General features: G+C 35.1%; 1 protein-coding gene and 1 long non-coding RNA gene across 2 annotated transcripts in view; both read right to left on the bottom strand.

Annotated features, from left to right (window-relative positions):
* Window positions 1–6,263: 6,263 nt before the first annotated feature.
* Window positions 6,264–19,904, bottom strand: part of LOC129227541 (tenascin-like) — a 129,012-nt gene continuing 115,371 nt past the window's right edge. Inside the window, exons 14-16 of the mRNA XM_054862120.1 lie at window positions 12,143–12,256; window positions 9,748–9,865; window positions 6,264–6,416 (exon numbers count right to left, since the gene is read on the bottom strand). Of these exons, the coding sequence (XP_054718095.1) occupies window positions 6,383–6,416; window positions 9,748–9,865; window positions 12,143–12,256 (266 nt within the window). The 3' untranslated portion in view covers window positions 6,264–6,382. The remainder of the gene's footprint in view (window positions 6,417–9,747; window positions 9,866–12,142; window positions 12,257–19,904) is intronic.
* Window positions 15,295–19,034, bottom strand: LOC129227542 (uncharacterized). Its single transcript, XR_008580847.1, has 3 exons — window positions 18,927–19,034; window positions 15,493–15,606; window positions 15,295–15,403 (listed from the first exon to the last, which is right to left on the bottom strand). It is a non-coding gene; the product is annotated as an uncharacterized LOC129227542 (long non-coding RNA).

Here is a 19,904-nt window from a genome sequence, read left to right as displayed (position 1 = left end):
GGCTTACGGAACCAACCTGGCTCCAAGATGCTTCAGATTGGGCAAGTCCGTCTACAATTCCAGATGTTGTTTGGAACGATTCACATATTGAAGAGGATCTTTTCCTAGCAACTACCGCATCTGAAGAGCAGAGCCTTCTTAAAGAATATTCTTCTTATAAGAAAACAAGTAGGGTTATTGGGTGGATTTTACGTTATTTCTACAATCTGAAGCACAAGGAAAGACTTTCAGGGACATTGACGGTTCCGGAGCTAGATCGGTCTTTGAAGTGCATTCTTCTACAAATTCAACAGGAGACTTTCAACACGGAGATTAACTGCCTGAGAAAAAACCGGGCTATTCCCACTTCAAGTCAACTTTTGAGATTAAATGTCTTCTTAGACGCCTAGGGGCTTATTCGAGTTGGTGGTCGCCTGTCAAAGCATCCAACTCTGCCGTATGACCATAAGTACCCTATTATTCTTCCAAAGCAACATCACTTCACAAAATTAGTTGTTGAGCACTTTCATGAAGTCAGTTTTCATGGAGGAACTGAAATGGATTTATCCTTAATTCGTCAACAATTCTGGATAATAGATGGAAGATCAACAGTTAAAAAATTCCTTCGTATGTGTATAAGATGTTTCCAGGATTCTGCTAGACCGCCCACTCAACTAATGGGCGATTTACCAGCATCTAGAATTACACCTTCAAGGGCGTTCGAAAACACTGGAGTTGACTTCGCTGGGCCAATTTTAACAAAATGTCAGCATATTTGCAAGGCGAGTGAATTCAAATCCTATATATGCCTTTTTGTATGCTTCAGCACCAAAGCCGTTCATTTAGAGTTAGTCTCCATCTTGTCTGCTCAGGCATTTTTAGCAGCTTTTCGAAGGTTTGTGGCACGTCGGAGTCTACCAACTCATATGCACTCGGGCAACGGGAAGAACTTCGTAGGTGGGCGTCGTACCTGAAAGAACTGGTAAGAATGGTCAAAGACCCAATTGTGCAAGACTATTGTGCTTCGAGAAACGTGACGTGGCACTTCATCCCACCGTATGCGCCTAACTTTGGGGGACTATGGGAGTCTTCCATCAAGTTAGCAAAGCGTCATCTGGTAAAAATCACTCAAGGAGCGCTTCTAAATTTCGAGGAGCTAAGTACTCTCCTCTGCCAGATAGAGGCATGTCTAAATTCACGCCCACTGACGCCTCTATCTACCAACTTTAACGATTTCCAAGCGCTTACCCCTGGTCATTTTTTGATCGGGTCACCTCTATTGGAAATTTCAGAATCTGACTCCGCTAATAATCATCTTAGTTTTTATTCCAGATGGAGGTTGTTATTACAGCTAAAAGAGCAATTCTGGAGAATGTGGTCCAAGGATTATCTGCAGTCGCTTCAACCCAGAACCCGGTGGACCAGAGCAGGGCGTTAACTGCAACTGGGACAAATGGTCTTGGTAGAAGACAAAGCTTCACCCCAAGGATTCACCCTAGGTCGAATCGCAAAAATATTTCCAGGGAAGGATGACATCACCCGAGTGGTCAGGATCCAAACCGCCACAGGAGAGGTCACCAGAGCTATAGGACGTATACGACTGCTGCCGATTAGTGACTGTGCCCCCAGGAAGATGTTTCGGACAAAACATTGATAGAGGGCGCTGAAGTCAACTAGCGAGTAAGAGAGACTATAAACTTTTAGTCATGTGTTTTCTGATGTCTGTGTAAGCACGCTGAGACCGCTCGGTCTTGATATAAATCGAATCATGTAGCCTTAAATCTCTATTAAACTCGAAAGAAACTAAATTCGTGTAATCATTCTCGAAGTCCATTCTATGTGCCAAATACTTCCTTTCCAGGCCGGTACAGAATGTCTCAAACGGGAATAAATTCAGGTATGCGCAAATCTTGATTCAATCTCATTTCAATCAGTTTCTTTGATCTGAATAATTCTTTAATTCGAATCTTACATAAATCACAATCCAGTGGCAAAACTAAATATGCTTTATTTATGGGGATTGGATGTTATTAGTTTAATATTATAGTAATATTAACTGTATTCCAATAACTCTCATGTTTTTATGCCTAAAATGCTTTAAATATTAAATTGTATCAGTGGAACAGTAATCCACATGTTAAGTTTGTACTGTTTTAGTAAAATGCTTTTCTAATTAATACTTTGAATGCAGAACGAAAGAAAGTGGAGAGTAAATAATAATAAAATAACTCACTGATTTTGGTTTAAACTATTAAATGAGAAATTTTTATCTTTTAGATAATTTTTGACAGATAAGTAGTGCGAATGTCGCAATGCTATCAGAGTTTTTTTCTTAAAGAAAAAAAAAGATAGAAAGAAGCTATGATTGTATTAACTTTTAATAAATATATAGATAATAAAGCTAATAACTTAAAATGCTTTTCGATCGCCTAATTTATTTATTTGTTGAAACAATATAAACACGAAACTGCAGTCCTCGGCTGGAAATGACTGAGCTGGCGGTATATCTCATGACTATGTTATTTTGTCTTTTTCGTGGATTTTAAATTGAAACAAAGTAAAATAATTCGCCAAATAAAAAACGAGCAACTTAAATAATATGAGAAATCTCGTTAAAATATTTCGCTAAATCAATTTCAGTTCCCCATCATTATGTGAGATAATTAGCTAAATAAATTAATCGAGTCATAAATAAAAATTGAAAGTGTGTAAATCTTATAAAATTAGTGAAAGAAACAAACACAACGACGATTAACCGACGATAATGTAAGTGAAATTTTTCAGTTCTCTCCAAGGTAGACAGAAAACTCACCAAGCCAAGCGACGAACCTATAACGAAATTATATCCAAAGAGAAAATATGCATTGCTTCCTACCGATATTGTGAGAATAAAACGATTATTGTCGAAATCTTGACGATTGCGCCATTAAATACCTCCTTTAAATATGCAGTAAAATACTATAATATAATTTAATAAAAGCAAGGTTTCCATCTTAGACATTACCTTTTTTTTTAATTTAGAGGAAGAATAATGTTTAAACCTTTCTCGATATTAACTCACAGTAAATGTATCACAAAGTTTAGACGTACTAAAAGTTAGGCCCAAGACCCACAATGCATTGGAGTCCCCCTCTTTATTCTATAACTTTAAGTCAAAGCAAAATAATGTTTAACGTTTATTTAAAAGAAGAATTTGAAGTATTTTCACAAAAATACATGATTTTTCAATGTTATGCATCATTTTTGTAAAAAAAATTGAGGCCTCTGAGGAAGATGAGGCCCCAAGCCCAGGTCTGTGTTGTAATCAGGTCCTGCGTAATCCTCAAAAATGCAAATAGTATTTATTCACTTTCATTCAGTAAGACAACGTGCTTCAGGGATGCAGTTTGCTAAAAATGAACGCCAATAAGAAATAGATGAATTCTAAATTGGGACTATTTTTACCTGAAAAGGGAATTGTTTTCCCTGAAAAACAGACCTGGTACGTCGTTCCGGTATTAATTCACCCTGTGCTACACAGCAGTTACCCATATCAATAGAACTTACTTTAAAGATTGAAAAAGCATCAGATTTTACAGCAGAAATCATACGTTAACTAATATAAACAAATGATTTTCCGGTTACACTACAGCGCTCTCTTACGGGCAAGTCGGCGCCTTTGATCTTTTGAGTAATGACTGGCCTGATAAGACGCGTATACAGTGAAGTCTTGACTGTAGAAATCGTCTGCAAAATTCCCAAATAAACTTTAATCAGAATAAGAACCCAGCGTTCTTTAGTTTTAGTTCCTTCTTGGGGCCTCCGTGGCTCTGTAGTAGAAGCTTCGTCTTCTAAGCCGGAGGTCGTGGGTTGGATTCCCGCCGGTGCATTGGGTGTTATTTCCTTCTCTTGTGTCGTAAATCTTTCCTGGGTATGTCCGGAGGCAACGCGCTTGATACGCCGTCCTCTATGTATATAAAGCCGTTTAGCTTCTAAATAAATAAATAAAAAAATAGTTCCCTCTTCGCCGATTTGCTTGGAAAATGGTTAGCTTTTTTTCAGAGCTACCGAAATGGAACATGGCTATCTTCGTAGAATATAGGGTATTGGTTCCTAAATTTTGAACTAATAATCGAAATTTCTCAGTGCACATGTACCATTTTCTTACTATCTACACCGATTCAAGATAATTAACTCACCATTGTGAGTATGCAGTCAACCTGGAACTCCTGAACAGTACATGTTCAACTGCCCTCTAACCAGCTCTTCCCGTTGCACTACAATTCCAACCTTTCTTTTTCCAAAAATATTGCACATATTCTATCTCATCCAGTTTCACGCAAGAATTTCTACAAAATAATGTCCCTACTCATTTCACAAGCAGATGACTTCAAATTTCCGGTCTGAAAACTTTCAGAGAACTTTTTATTGCAGTTTGTAGGGTGTATCAGTACAGAGTTTACAGACTTTCAGGGCAGATAGAGTACACCTAGACGATGAGAAATCACATAGCAATGCATGGTCGGGAACGCTTTCCTCATAGTGACGACAACGAGCACAAGAAAGACAGAACACGAATAAGAGGAGGAAACATGTTTATAATTTTTAATACAGCAAAAAACTAAGAAAAAAGAACATGAAGGAGCCAACGATCGTCATCAAACACGGATCTTGATGCATGCCTCACATCTCCGGCGCATTGAAGATCGAACGTTAAAGCGATCCCGGCAACAAAAATCGCGTATGCGCATGCACCGTCATCAGATGCTTCGGTTTAAGAAACGACATCTATCGTTTACACCAGACAAAAAGTTATCAACATTTTTGCTGTATTAAAAATAATAAAAATGTTTTCTCCTCTTATTCGTGTCTTGTCTTCCTTGTGTTTTGTCTCGTCACTATCGAGTGAGGAAAGCGTTTCCGACCATGCAACATGCATTGCTATGTGATTTCCCATCGTCTAGGTGTACTCTATCTGCCCTGAAAGTCTGTAAACGCTGTACTGATACACACTGTATATTGTATTTCCAGCCAATCAGATTTTTCGAACTTCTATTTAACTTGATTACTGTGTTTTTAAATGTTTTTAGTTTTTGTATATGTTTATGTATTTAGTATGTATCAAAATTGTTCAAGCGAGAGCTTGGTCGCTCGTTACCTGTTCTGTTCCCCTCAACAACCACATTCGGTTGAACCCTCACCAGGGTTGGTACCTCTGGTGATTGGTGGGGTTTAAATAAATAAATATGTTTTGTGAATAGTGTATAAAGGATTTTTCAAAATACAAATGAGTCATCATTGGAACCAAAATACAGTCCATTAACAACACCACCACCGAAACGGAGATCTAATGACAAAATGTTGGTGAAATTACAGTGTCCGATTTTCCCGCACTTGACGGTTTAATGAACAGTTTCCCGGTTCCTTGCTGTAATGTTACAGATGTAACAACTCCCGATTCTTTGCCTGTAATGTTACAGATGTAACAGACTCCCGGTTCTCTGCTGTAATGTTACAGATGTAACAGACTCCCGGTTCTTTGCTGTAATGTTACAGATGTAACAGACTCCCGGTTCTTTGCCTGTAATGTTACAGACGTAACAGACTTCCGGTTCTTTGCTGTAATGTTACAGATGTAACAGACTCCCGGTTCTTTGCTGTAATGTTACAGATGTATCAGAGACTCCCAGCCCTTTGCTGTAATGTTGCAGAAATTGTTGCAGAAAAACAAATACAGTATAACCTTGATTTAACGATTTCCTCAATCAAATGATATATTTCACTAGTAGGATTTACCTGCATTGAATGTATATGCTTCTCGATTTACGATATCCTTGATCTAACAATATTTTTTCCCAATCCTTTGACAATCGTTAAATCGGGGTTATACCTTTGAGAAGAGATAAAATGGAGTGAAAGAATACTTTCATTCATGAAACCAAGACCCCAAGTCACGTGATTGATTTTAAAGCAAAGCATTGGACGAAATCGAGTTTTTTTCGCTTGTTTCACGTAAAACTTGCCAACCATTCGTCGTTGTTGAGTCACGTGACTTGGTGTCTTTGCGTCAGCTTTTGCTAAGCAAATGATTGGACTTGCTTCCTCCATTTTAATTAATGCTCTATGGGTTATACTGTTATAGCAAACCAAACCATGCTTTGTCCTTCCTCTGCATAAAACCACGAGATGAAAAACTTTGCATAATAGCAAGAAATCTCTGAAATAACTATGTATGTTGCTTTTTTTTAACAAGCAAATGATTTCAAATCAAAATAAAAAAATTAGTAAATCCATCCCTCTTTTTTAAAAAGTTTCTCTTTATTCTGACAATAAAATACAAATGCGTAATCTTGCAGTACAAAGTCTTTAAATGCTGTTGACAGAGCGCTCAAAGTGGAATATTTCCCCTCTGTGATTCTATCGTTCAATGCTTGAACGAAAACAATGCACTTTCTAACCTGAAATAATAAAATACAGTTCACCAGTTTTCATTTTATTTGATCATTCAGGCACAAAGGAAGCTTTTTACAGGTAGTAGGGGAAAGAGCACATGTGAACATTGTACTTTTTACTATAATAAGTGGGCCGTGGTGGCCTGATCGGTAAGGCATCGGACTTGTGACCGGAGGGTCCCTGGTTCGATCCTAACCGGTCGTAGATCCACCGACTTCATTAAGGGTGACTGGGGGACGTCAAATATGCTCGTGGTCACAAAGCACTTTCCAAGTGAAACGATACCTCTGGGGGTGCTAGGCCGTAGTTATGCGGCTTCTGGTCAGGTTCTTAATTATCGAACTGTCCATAGATGGTGCTGCCATCAATCGTGTTGTCTGCCCCAAATCGGACTTCCACCCTGAGATAGGCACTCGATTAAACGGAAGCCACACCTCTCTGCCTTAAAACCGAATAGCATTGCTACTCGGGCACGGGTTCCTAAGTGGCATAAGTATCTACAACAACAACAACTATAAATAACTTGGAGAAAAATTCTTAAAAAATTCTCCAGTGATGGCAGTAGAAATGGGCGATTCCCATTATGTTTCTGTGGTGAATATTTCTTTCATTTGGCAGCTGCTGCACGTAATTTAGTTACTACGTTCTTCTCGCAAAAATATATTTTAAACTGACTAATAAGCTAGGCTGAACTATTGTAAACATTAAGGTAAACTTTTGACAATGTTATTTTTTTTATTGAATTGAAAATACTTTACTTCTGAAATTTTTCCTTGGTTTATGTGGTGGGGAACTTGTGGGGTGGTAACACCTGGGACACCCGTGAACAGTTCCTATAATCTCTTCATAATATGAACAATAGTTATATATAGTAATAATTAAGTTTAGATACATGTGTAAACATTGATAATTGTTTTTTTTTTTTTTTTTTTGTACTCATTTCATGAATTTATTATTATTTATTTATTTATTGCTACTAAATACGTAGTTGGTCAAGAATTGTTACAGAACAGCTATAGGTGAAAAAGGAGCAAAATATTTTAATTTGATCAAAAACTTCAATTAAAATTACTTTAATTACATTATCATGCTCAGTTTGAAGCTTACGTAATCTTTACACAGCAAACTATTGTTATAAAATTGAGAAAAAATATTTTCTTATTGATACACTATGACACAGTATAGATTACATACTCATCAATGTGATTGGTATGTACATAATCTGTCACCTATTATTGACATATTCTTTAAAAAATGATGACAGTCCTGTTTTTTTTTTTTTTTTAAATATCTTGTTCATTCGTGTTTCGAGCTTGTTCACATAAGTCCTGTAGGGGCACATGTGAACAATTGAATATATATATATATATATATATATATATATATATATATATATATATATATATATAATATAATATATATATATAATATATATATATATATATATATATATATATATATATATATATATATAATATATATATATATATATATATATATATATATATATATATATATATATATAATATAATATATATATATATATATATAATATATATAATATATATATATATATATATATATATATATATATATATATAATATATATATATATATATATATATATATATATATATAATATATATATATATATATATATATATATATATAATATATATATATATATATATATATAATATATATATATATATATATATATATATATTATATATATATATATATATATATATATATATATATATATATATATATATATATATATATATATATATATATATATATATATATATATATAAACAATAAAAAAAGCATGAGCTCTTAAAAAAATCTCAAAAAAGTTTCACGACACAAAGAAAAGTCTATCCAATCATGACAATCACGGTTAATGATTAAGAACAAATTCTTGCAGAAAATTCATGTGGTGTGTTGTAAAATTTTCGACCAGATTTCCAAATTTCGTTCAAAAATTTTTTTTTTAATTGATGGCGCTGCAGATAGTAAGACAAAAAGTCAAAAAAAGAAGAATTGAAATTCACAGATTTTTCCTCCGATTGCGACATGTCATTACAGCTAAAGGTAGACAATTTGAAAATATTGTTTTGTAATTTTGTTCATTAAAAATATTTTTCGAAAAATTATGTTGTACTTTTCTATTTTCTTTGATTTACGGGCTTGCTATCTGCAGCGCCATCTATTGGACAATTTTCAAACTAAAATTATAGGGGGACTTACTGTCCACCACATGAATTTTCTGCAATTTTTTTTAAACAGTCAGTCTATTTCAGGACACTCTCCACATCGAAAAAAGTTTCTTCACAGACATATGTACTAAGAAACTCTTGGCGTTTCGGCATCTTTTTAATGAAACATACACGTTTCTGAAAATAGCAAAACTAAGTAAATTTGAAAAGACAACTCAGAAACAAATACATTGCGCTAAATTAATTTTAGCTACCAGTTTGTTGACACTCTCAGTTTCAATGAGGTGACATATGCCTCCGGCTTGATAATTGTCTGTCCAGACTGATGTGATGAGTCTATAAGAAGAGGGGCATTCCAAGGTATTTTGGACATTATGTAGAGTCCGTAACGTGACCTTTATTTGCCATAACTTTTTAAATTACCGTTTGATTTGCAAATTATTTTAATTTGAGCTGGTGTGTTGGTAGGAAAAGATCAAAATAAAATAATATGCTAATCAAACAGTACTCTTCATAAATGTCAAAAATACCTTGGAATGCCCCAAGAACGAAACTGCAGTTTCTGGACGGCATAACTGGTATGTCGGTATATTGGCATGTAATTCTGGACAAAGGGCTTACTACCTGGCTCTTACTGCTCAAATAAATTGCCTTCTATCAACTAACTGTCAACACCACAACATTTTTAAAAGATGGTTGACCACGGTTTAAGGTCATAAGAAGACAGAAAGCTATAAAATAAAACAATATTTTTAGTTAATGTGAAGCAATTACTCATAAGCAGTCCTCGGATGGAATAACTGAGCTGGTGGTGTGTTTTAAATACTTCTGCCCTTAGCCCTGGCTTAGGGCGGTAACTTACTACAAAATACCATGCTTCCCCATCAATCTTTGAGTTGAACCGCACCATTGCTGCGGTCACTTATCTGGTTTGCTAATTCTGCATTAGCTACCAGTTTGTTTGGCTCCCTTGGCTCTTTTAAGAAGTTTTTCGCCTGCAGTTCATGTGATTCCTATTCCAGGCTGATGAAGGCCAAAAAGCAAGAAAATGCAGTCCTCGGATGGAATAATTGAGCTGGTGGTATATTTTGAGTAATTACGCATAAATTCTTACTTTTTGTTGCGTCGCATTGAAGTCAACAGCCAAATACAGAGCATAAATGCGCAAGTGCACATCGCCGTCAACACCACAACCATCCACAATCTAGGAGACAGTTTTTCATCCGTCATTCCTTAAGAACAAAAAGAAAGATTATGTCAGTAATACCTTACTAATTAACAAATGTATAATTAAACCAAAACTTTCCTGATTTTATTATCATGACTTCCACACAGGTGTAAAGGACAATAACATTAAAGTAGCACAATATTTGTAAAAATAATTGCAGATATTTCTGGATTACAAGCAATCTTTTTACCAACGCAAAAAGAAGAAGTAATGTATAAAACACATTTAACTGAGGGTAATTAGCAATGTTTGATTGGTCCGATGCCTTCTACTCATGAAGTCCTTTCTTTACACATAAAAGGGGTAAATCTTTGTAACAATGAAACACGTGAAATACACCGCCAGCTCAGTCATTTCCAGCCGAGAACTGCAGTTTCGTGCTTATTAGCACTCATCAGCCCGGCATAGGGAAGTGACTGAGCTGGAAATGGAAAACCTCTTAAGGAAACCAGGAGGGCCAAACAAATTTTCTGCTTTAGCCCTGGCTAATGGGCGGTAATTTACTGAATGAAACACGTTTCAGCATTTTTTTTTTTTTTCTTTCAAGTTTTGTACTGTACTTAAATAATTTTTCTTCCTGCAATTGAGTGGTCATCTTTGATCATTTGTTATTGGTTTCTAATACAAACTACTACTTCCTGGACAAAGCAGACTATACAAAAAGCAATGCTATTTTTCCCAATTTTCTTTTTCTTTTAACGTGTTAAGTTTCGAAAACACGTCATTTCTTTTATTTTGCTCTATGAGAGGAAATTCCAGCAAAGAAAACATATTAGCCGATTTGGAGAATGCAAACGATAATTATCCCTGATATTAGGAGAAATTTTCAAAATCCCTTGCTGATTCCCTAATGTTTTCTATAAATTTACATTTTTTCCCGAGAGTTCTCCAATTTCTAGGTTTTCCAGGTTGTGTTGCCACCCAGGTTTAATATTCATTACAATTGGTTACATAAACGGGTTAAAATTTTATCATGTATTTCACTTTTTTTGAATACGCATAAACAATCGTCATCAGAACGAAATAGGTTTAAAATTGAACGTTTTAAAACCAGTCACCAGCTTGAGTATGCTCATTTATTAAATACATTCATTCGAAAAAAAAAATATTTTTATTGAAAGTGTACTCATAAAAAAGAGTTAAATGGACCACAAAAAGTTCACATTAATAGCTTCAGATTTTTATCGGATGTTCTTCCACTCATAAACTTGCGTACTCGTATTTTGCAATGAGAAATGAACTTCTTTTAGCCCGAAACACGGGCATTCATTAATTTTAGATTTTGTGCTTCATTTTTTTTTGTTTTTACCATTGATAATTGGTATATAACTGAAGAATTTTCCACTTACCAAAAATTGTTCACGAATAATTACTGCATTTATTTTTTTCTGCATTGAGCCTAACTTAACATAACATAACACGTTTTCTTTTGCAAGCAGATTGTTTTTCAATAAAAGTTCAGAAAAAAAAATCTTAAAAGCGTTTCTGTAAGTGCTTGTGTGTTTAGGTCTTCAATTGTCAGCAACAATCTACATCTCTTGCGTATTTCTATTCTGTTGTTTAGATAAAAAGCTATTCTAATTAAATATACCACCCACCTCTTTTCATCACGGTGACGTCACTGCCAGCAGGACGTAATGACGTAAGAACTTTTGCAGTGACGTGAGGCGATTTGATTCGACAATGAAGGCGTAGTTGCTAATCGCTACTAATACCAATCTCCATAACTTAAAAAAATGTATACTTTTCTATTTTTTTGAGGATTAGATCCATAAATAGCTATGGATTGACAATTACAGAGTGATTTTGAAAAGCACGATAGGTTAAAAATTACGTTAAATTTTTTTTTTTTTTGGGGGGGGGGGGGATTTTGTCAATTAATTTTGTAATGTCTTTCTTTTCTAAATATTTATATAGATAAATATAGATTGATAAATATGGAGATGTACAGATGAGTAAGTAGATAAATGTACAAATATTCATTGTTATAGAGATAGAAGTAGATAACTTAATAGATGCAAATAGATACATATATAGATACATAGGTAGAGATTAAAACCGTTTCTGTACCTTCGTTCAGTTCATTTAAACAACTGCCGCGGGCAAGGAGTAGTTTCTTGGCGGAAAAAAGGACGTAAAAGGTAGAAAGTATATAAAGGAAAAGCAGCTGGTAATCGAAGACGCCTAGCATATAGATGATACAGAATCTAATATCATCAGTGTTTGGTGTGCTATTTTCTTGAGCCCAATTTACGGAAAACACTTACGTAAACTCACTTACGTAATTCACAGTCCTTTCCAGTCCAACCATTTTCGCACAGACACCGATGAACCTTTCGAGCAGGATTCCACATACAGACTCCATTTCTGCTACAGTCTCGTCCTTGGCAAGCGTCTGTGGGAACATCGAGGCTAAAGAACAACCGATAAAATATTTCTTAAACGTAAAATACCGCAATCACTAGCTGACCCGTGTAAAGTTTTTCTGCCTCGATGTTTTTCTCGGATGCAATTTCATTCATAACCTTACTTTTTAAGCACTTTTATTACACTTGGCCTGATTGTCATGGAAAAATCTGAGGCCTGCCTTTGCTTATATCTCAGCAACTAGGCCACTTCAACGCTTCGGGGTTTCGCTAAATGATGTGCTTAATCTTAAGGTACAACTTAACGCTAAAAAATTAAAATTCTAAAAAAAAAAAAAAAAGGAAATATTTCGGTTAGCAAATTTTTCATGCAATTTCCCTCTTAAATGTTTAAATATAAGATCAATTGTTACAAATTTTGTTGCTTTGCAACAGTAATGTAAATAGTGATCATTACAAAAATTTGACTCAAGGCTTCTCTGGAATAAGAATGAAACTTCTTCACTGCCGTTGCTTTCTTAGGGTTTTTGTCCTCATCTATGCCAATAATCGATAACGGGGATAAGTAAAGAGACATTATACAATCTTGATCACAAGTAACTTGTTTATTGCGAATCATTCTTTTGCTTATCTATCAGCAACTAGACCACTTAGAGACTTCGAAATTTCACTAAATAATTTGTTTAATCTTAAGGTGCAACTTAACGCTAAAAAATTAAATTCTAAAATAAAATTCCGTATGAAAACGAAAAACTTTAAAATAACAGAATGTTTTACAAAAAAAAATAATCTCTTTTCATAATGCACTCAAAAGGACAAAATAACTTTTCTGGGTCAGAAAGGACAATTTAAGTACTCCTTTAGTTTTCAATTATTCTAAGAAAAAGACTTTACAAACGAAGAAAAGTGCGCTCAAGTCATTTCAAACCAAACTTTCTTATTAAGAGAAATATGCATGTTTCACCGCTCAAATTTAAGATTGAAAGCTAGATACTAATAAAACGTTCTCTACATGACTTGAGCCGCACTTTTCTTCGTTTGTGAAGTTTTTTTCTTGGAATAATTGAAAACTACTGGAATACTTAAATTACCTTCTCTGACCTAGAAAAGTTATTTTGTCCTTTTGAGTGCATAATGAAAAATGCTTAGAACATTTTAAAAAATTCTGTTTCTTTTGCTTTGAAGTAGGCAGTTTGCAATTTTATGCAATTAAACGTTCTTATCTCTTATTTTACAAAGCTTCGGTGTTTCTAACTGCTCTCTACATCTGTGAGAGATAAGGGCAAATATAAAATTTTGTTTAAAAAGTCAAGCGATCCCGCAGAGTAAGCATCCTGTCACAAAGTGAGCCAGTCTTCCGTACAATTTAGGAGAAATCTAGACTTACTAATATCACATAGTGAGCCAGTCCAGCCATCCTCACAAACACATTTAGCTTGTTCGAATATAGAATCCCACTGACAGAATCCATGGCCACTGCAATTCCTGCCTCGGCAAGGGACCTATAAAAATTAAAAAATACAGATTTATGGCATAAAAAGAACGGATCGCTTAGTTCTTAAAGCAAAGTGTAACGTATGAAAAATAAATAAGTAAACAAAATAAACATACTAATCTGACAGTCAAATCCAATCCACCCGTTTTTACACACACATGTGTGCTCTTCGGTTAAAGAATTCCACTTGCAATCTCCGTGACCGCTGCAATTCTTCCCCCAACAGGGATCTAAATTTTAATAAAAACCATATCAATCTCAGTAAGTAGGTTTTGAAAGCATTTTGGCAAAAATTCAAATCGATAAAATGTTTCTTGTAAAATGAGTTAAATAAAAAAGTTTCGGAAAATCAACTTACACTGTGAAAAAAATTGCAAATCGTCGCTGATTATTTCCATGGAACGTTTCGGGATTTCACGAGTTTTCATCTATTTTCCCATAAAGTCAAATATTTTTTCAAAAAAGTTACCTGAATTGATGCAAGTTACACGAATGCAGACTTTTCACTGTTGTGAAAAATAACTTTAGCTACTGGTATAAAGATTGGCTGAGGAGTTTAATTTGTACAACTGCTTCAACTTGATCGCCGCCCGTACAGCTTGACTAAGCTCCCAATAAGAGCAAACAAGTCTCTGGATACTGCAACTTTGCAAGGCGAGGGAGATGCTTGGTTTTTGTTTGCAATTCTGTCTTAACTTTGGCCATAATTGCTTCTGGAGCATTCTTAGTAGATCAGGAGGTGTCTAATCAATTACACTAAACTTACCTAATTTCCCTTGGAGTTTTCAGAAACATGACTGGCTTTATCTGGGGAGATTTCCAAATTCTTCAAAGATTCAAGGATAATTTCAAGAAGGTTACTGATTTTTAGCGGAAAACTTTCCTGTGTTTTGCAAGATATGTTGCTGGCAGAAATTGGTCACATTAGCAGCCCATTATTCTCCAGGAATGTTTCTGAATCGTTTTTGCAATGTACGAATGTGGTAGCTAGAACCACTATAACAACCTCTGCAAATGCACTTGCTTATTCTCGAATATGAACCCACTCACAATAATCATGCAAACTGCAATTCCTACCTTGGCAGAGTTCTTGTTGCAAAATTTGGAAAGCTGATAGCAAACTTTTTTGACTGAACAATCAAAAAAAGTGGATACTTACTAAATTGGCAATCCGATCCACTCCAGCCGTTTCGACAAACACACTGTGGTTTCTCAATGGAACTATTCCATGTACAGTAACCCTGTCCGTTGCAATTTCTCCCTCGGCAGGGATCTGGATAAAAAGTTCATTAAGTTTTAGCAAAAAAGTCAGGATTGTTTGTACGAACAGTGACTCATTTCAAAAGGAAAGTCGAAACTTACTAATTTGGCAATCCGATCCACTCCAGCCGTTTCGACAAACACACTGTGGTTTCTCAATGGAACTATTCCATGTACAGTAACCCTGTCCGCTGCAGTTTTTTCCCTGACAGGGGTCTTGAATAGCAAGTACAAAAATTCATTCATTTTCAAAAATAAAAAATAAAATAAAATAAAATATGAGCATTAGGGAAAAAAAATAACTCACTAATCTGGCAATCCAATCCACCCCAACCGTCTTCGCAAACACATTTTGTTGCCTTAAGAAACTTATCCCAAGAGCAATAACCATGACCACTACAGTTCCTCCCCTCACAGGGACCTTAGTTAAAAATACATAACGTTATATAATAGCCAGTAAAACGTACATAATGTTTGAAAGGAGCCGTAAAGATCAAAACGGAAACTTACTAATCTCACAATCCGATCCGTTCCAACCATCCAGGCAAATGCATTTTGTTTCGTGAACATATTGGTTCCACAAGCAATAGCCATGCCCACTGCAATTCCTTTGTTTACAGAGCGCTTAAAGTAAAATTCGGGAGAATTCATTGAATACAATGGTGGGTGAAAAAAACTTTAACACAAGTATCAAACTGTTTATAAATGATTCAGTTCCATACAATTTAGAAATAATTATAAAGCTATTATGTGGATGTTGTAACTTTTTTTTCAAACGGTTAAAATTTTATTAATATTAGAAGACAAGGTCAAGTATACATGTAAAATATTCCTTTTTAAAATTATCTACGGCGAAAGAATGTTGTAATTTTGACAATATTTATAATAAATGTAGCGATTTTGCTTCGTTACACTTTTTAATAGAGTTTCTTTAATCCTTTTATAAGATTTTTTCGTAATCAATCACTTTTTGTCAAAAGTTAGCAAAAATCAAACAAAAATATTAATCCATTTTCAAAACTAAAGTTTAAGAAAATAACATGTTACGTACGTTTTTTAGTTCCTCTCCAACCGATTGAATGTAAAAAACTGCATTTAATGTTTGATGTTGGCTTTTAAAAAAAGGTTTCATGTCAGGATGTTTTATTCAGTAACGTTTAGTATTTGTTTTCGAGTTAATTCGTCTTGAATGTATTCAACTTGAACCGTTATGAAAATTTAGCAACAATAATTAATTGTAAAAAATGCTTATTAAAGCATATAACTACAACGCGAAATATGTTAATACCAAATACAAATTACATGATTTACAAATGCAGTTACTTATGTATTTCGAAATAGTTTCTAATGAGTTAGTTAACGTAAAAACGTAATTTTGAAAATTGATGTAGTCCAAAAGAAATTTAGCAAAAACACTATAAACCGGAAAAAATTTACAAAAGTGAAAAACCTGCGCAAAAATAGTAGATGTTATAAAATCACAGTAATGAAAAGATAGTTTTTCTTAGAAGAAGTTGGGTAAGAAAGGTAGACTAAATCTTTTTGAAAAAAGATATTTCGCAATTTCCTGCCGCACCACTCCATAACCGCTTTATATTTCAAGAAATGCATTAAGTTCGGTTGCAGTTTTCACTTGCGTTGTTGTATATGAAAAGCCGCATGATGTAACTAAATAAGGCAACTGCACATTTCCATCAATGGAAAAGAAAATGTGTAAATACATAAATAGAATAATAACACAATAATTAATACAGGCTACGTGAATGTATTTTTTCTGTATTTTGCAGAGTGCTTCACTGTTTTTTTTTTTTTTTTTCCCCAATAGCTGGAAGCTAGAAAAAGTGAAAGAACAAAATAGCAAAAACAATGGGGAATGTCCATTTCTTAATTTGAGTAACCAAGAGGACAGTTGGAACTTTTGACAATCCTCAAACGGTGAAGATGCTTTGACCAACAGTCATGGCCAGTTAAGAGTCGAAAGCATGGCTACTGACTCTGCTCTTGGTGTCTTGGTGCTAATGAGAAAAATCAAGGTCTATAAACCAAACTTCCACATTTTAAGTCTTGCCAAAAAACATTCCTTGATTTCTTCATAATATATATTATTGCATTAAAAGAGACTGGCTCATTTGATATTTGAACAACTGTAGACCCCTTCTTCGCCAGAGTATAAGCGAGCTCGTTTCCCTTAATCCCACAGTGGGCTGTGATCCACTAATGCATCATTTTTATGTTTCGCAGCAACAGATCGTTAATGAAACTGCGACATTCAGAAACTTCGTGTGACTTGCAGCTCTTTATCGATGCTATCACCTCAATAGTCGCCTGAGAATCCCATAGGGTGACACATCCCATAAATTTGCAATAACGGTATTTCAATTGACCTAGACAGAGCCATAAGTATAACTTTTACCTCCCCATTGAATGCAGGGGCATATTACCCAACAGGAATATTTACAAAAAAAAAAAAAAAAAGGAGCTCACTTTACACACCCGCACTAGCATTTATACATGATCTGCTACTCTTGACCCATCAGCATATACAGGTACAGTGCTGGTAAAAAAATTGCATCACCCTCGCATTTTCACAACAATGGGATTATGTGAGAAGTTTTGGTCGACCGATTAACGATGAATGTATGTGAAATTCTGCAGAACTTATGAAATAAACATTTAACAGCAGGAATCCGATAATTGCTTACGTAGATCGGGGCTGTTTCCGGGCCAAGGCAAACTGCTGACCCCATGTTCATTTTTCCATTTCTGAACCTGCGTGTGAGTTTAGAGAAAAAAAAAATACTCAACCTCAAATCAATTTAAGTCTAATGGCAGGATAAAGGTTTTTAAATTGTTACTTACCAGTTCTGCCCTATGGCACGGAGCAGAATTATCCTGAAAAAATAGCGTTTGGAACTGAAGTAAAGTGATCCCGGACAGTAGGGAGAAATTTCTCCTCCAAAATGCCAATATACACCTGAGCGTTTACTGTTCCTTGCACAAAGCGAAGTCCACCAACTCCTTGATCAGAAATACATCCCCAAATCATCTGGGATACGGGATGCTTGACTGTGTATTAAATGCAGTCGGGATGATATTCCTGTCCCTTGCGGCGCGGGTGATTCATTTTTTTTTACCACCACTGTATATATGCAACTATTCACTCTCCGGGTATTTAGAGTGGATTCTCTCCAGAGCAATGGCCCTGAGAACTACTTGAACCATCTCCCTCTTTGTACCAGGCTATATGAAATTGAAATGGTACTTCACTGGTGCATATTCACATGGGTTTGTTGCTAAAGGGAGCGATTGTTAACTAGAATTAATGTCATACATTCGTTTTGTCTCAAGCGCAAACTACTCAAACCCCTTTTTCGTTTTGAGAGATCTCGGGTACAACTCCGGTTTCCAACCAGTTTCAAGTAGTATTCTTTGCATTTTTTTCAAATAAAAGTAGTTTTCCCCTCTATGTATGATTTTATTGATCTGAAAATAGTAAATAAAAAAATATAATGGTGTTGATTTCACGGCTCCTGTTATCAGGCGGAGTGCCTGGTTATGTATAGTTATAAGTCTGTTCAGGACACTTTTTGGTGCATTACCCAGAACCTCACAACAATAATTCATTAGAGGGAGAGCAAGCGTCCTATAGGTAATTTCAAGCGTCTTACGACTACAGCCCCATTTGCAGCCCGCCAGGTGTTTCAATACGTTTAAACGTATACTGTTTTAACACTCTTTTCAACGTGCGATTTCCAACTAAGCTGTCTGTTGAAAGTTACACCTAAATAATCAATTCCTTAGTATTGGATAGAATATAATGTTTAAATTTCCATTCAGGTTTTATTTTCTTATGTGCAAGCGAAAACGTCTGAACAGCTGGCTTTAAAAGCATTTAAAAACATATTATTATTGACTGTTGAAAAGGGTAAAAAATTATGCCATACCTTCATCGCATTTTTCTCCAATGAATCCGTTGCGGCATTTACATTTTATTCCACCGTAGTTGTGATCATAAATACAGTCTCCATTCTGTCCACAATCGACATTGTCACAAAGACCTATAAATTAAAAAACCAACAGTAACTAGTTCGCCTTGAGTTTCCTTTAAATCATCTCAATTTCCTAGATCGGTCTAGCTGTTGCCCAATGCAAGCAATTAAGGTCGTTGAAAGTCTTAAAACTGGGGAGAAGAAAATGTAACAAAGACCTGAGTCAGCCGCAACTAACCTTTCTTTTTCCTTTCTCAGCCGAACATATGAGGCAACGAGAAGCAAAGGGATGTAAGAGCCAAAATTAAAGATTTGGAGATGTAAATCAGAACAAATGGTAGGAGAACCTCTTCTTTGTTTGAGGGCAAGAGATGGTACTAGTAGTTCTAATGGGTTTGCTATACAGCATGACATAGAAAAAAAAAACTCAATAAAAGTCTACCTAGGATTTGAACTTAAAACGCCTTTTACTCGAAACTTAACTCAATGCCTTATATGGCAACTATTTCTTGCGGGGCGTGCGATCAACATTAACCCGTAGCAGGGGAGGTGCAGTCTCACAGACCGCTCAAAATTTCATCCGATCACCCCTATTTTATTTTCAGTCCGATTGAATGGTTTTTTCCCCCAACAGCTTTTTGTTTTGTGACCTTGAACACCCTTTTTACTTATCAGCATCTTTTGGCGTGTGCATCTCGCTTAAATTTCATTGCATCCTTTAGAATCGGTTTGTGAGACCGCACCTCACCTTCAGAGTTACAATTTTTAACAGTAGTAGACACGGCGAACCGTTTAAATGGGGTTCCTTTATCTTACCCGATTTATGCAGAAGAAATGAAAACAAAACAAGTTGAAGTTGAGAGTTGTTTTATATGTTCACAAAAAATACGCAATGATGTTTTTAGGGACAATAAGGGCAGAATTATTCCTGGA

This window comes from Uloborus diversus, chromosome 8 (assembly GCF_026930045.1).
Source record: "Uloborus diversus isolate 005 chromosome 8, Udiv.v.3.1, whole genome shotgun sequence".
Lineage (NCBI taxonomy): Eukaryota > Metazoa > Arthropoda > Arachnida > Araneae > Uloboridae > Uloborus > Uloborus diversus.
The sequence above is the reverse complement of the archived record's forward strand: the minus strand, read 5'-3'. Positions and strand labels throughout refer to the sequence as shown.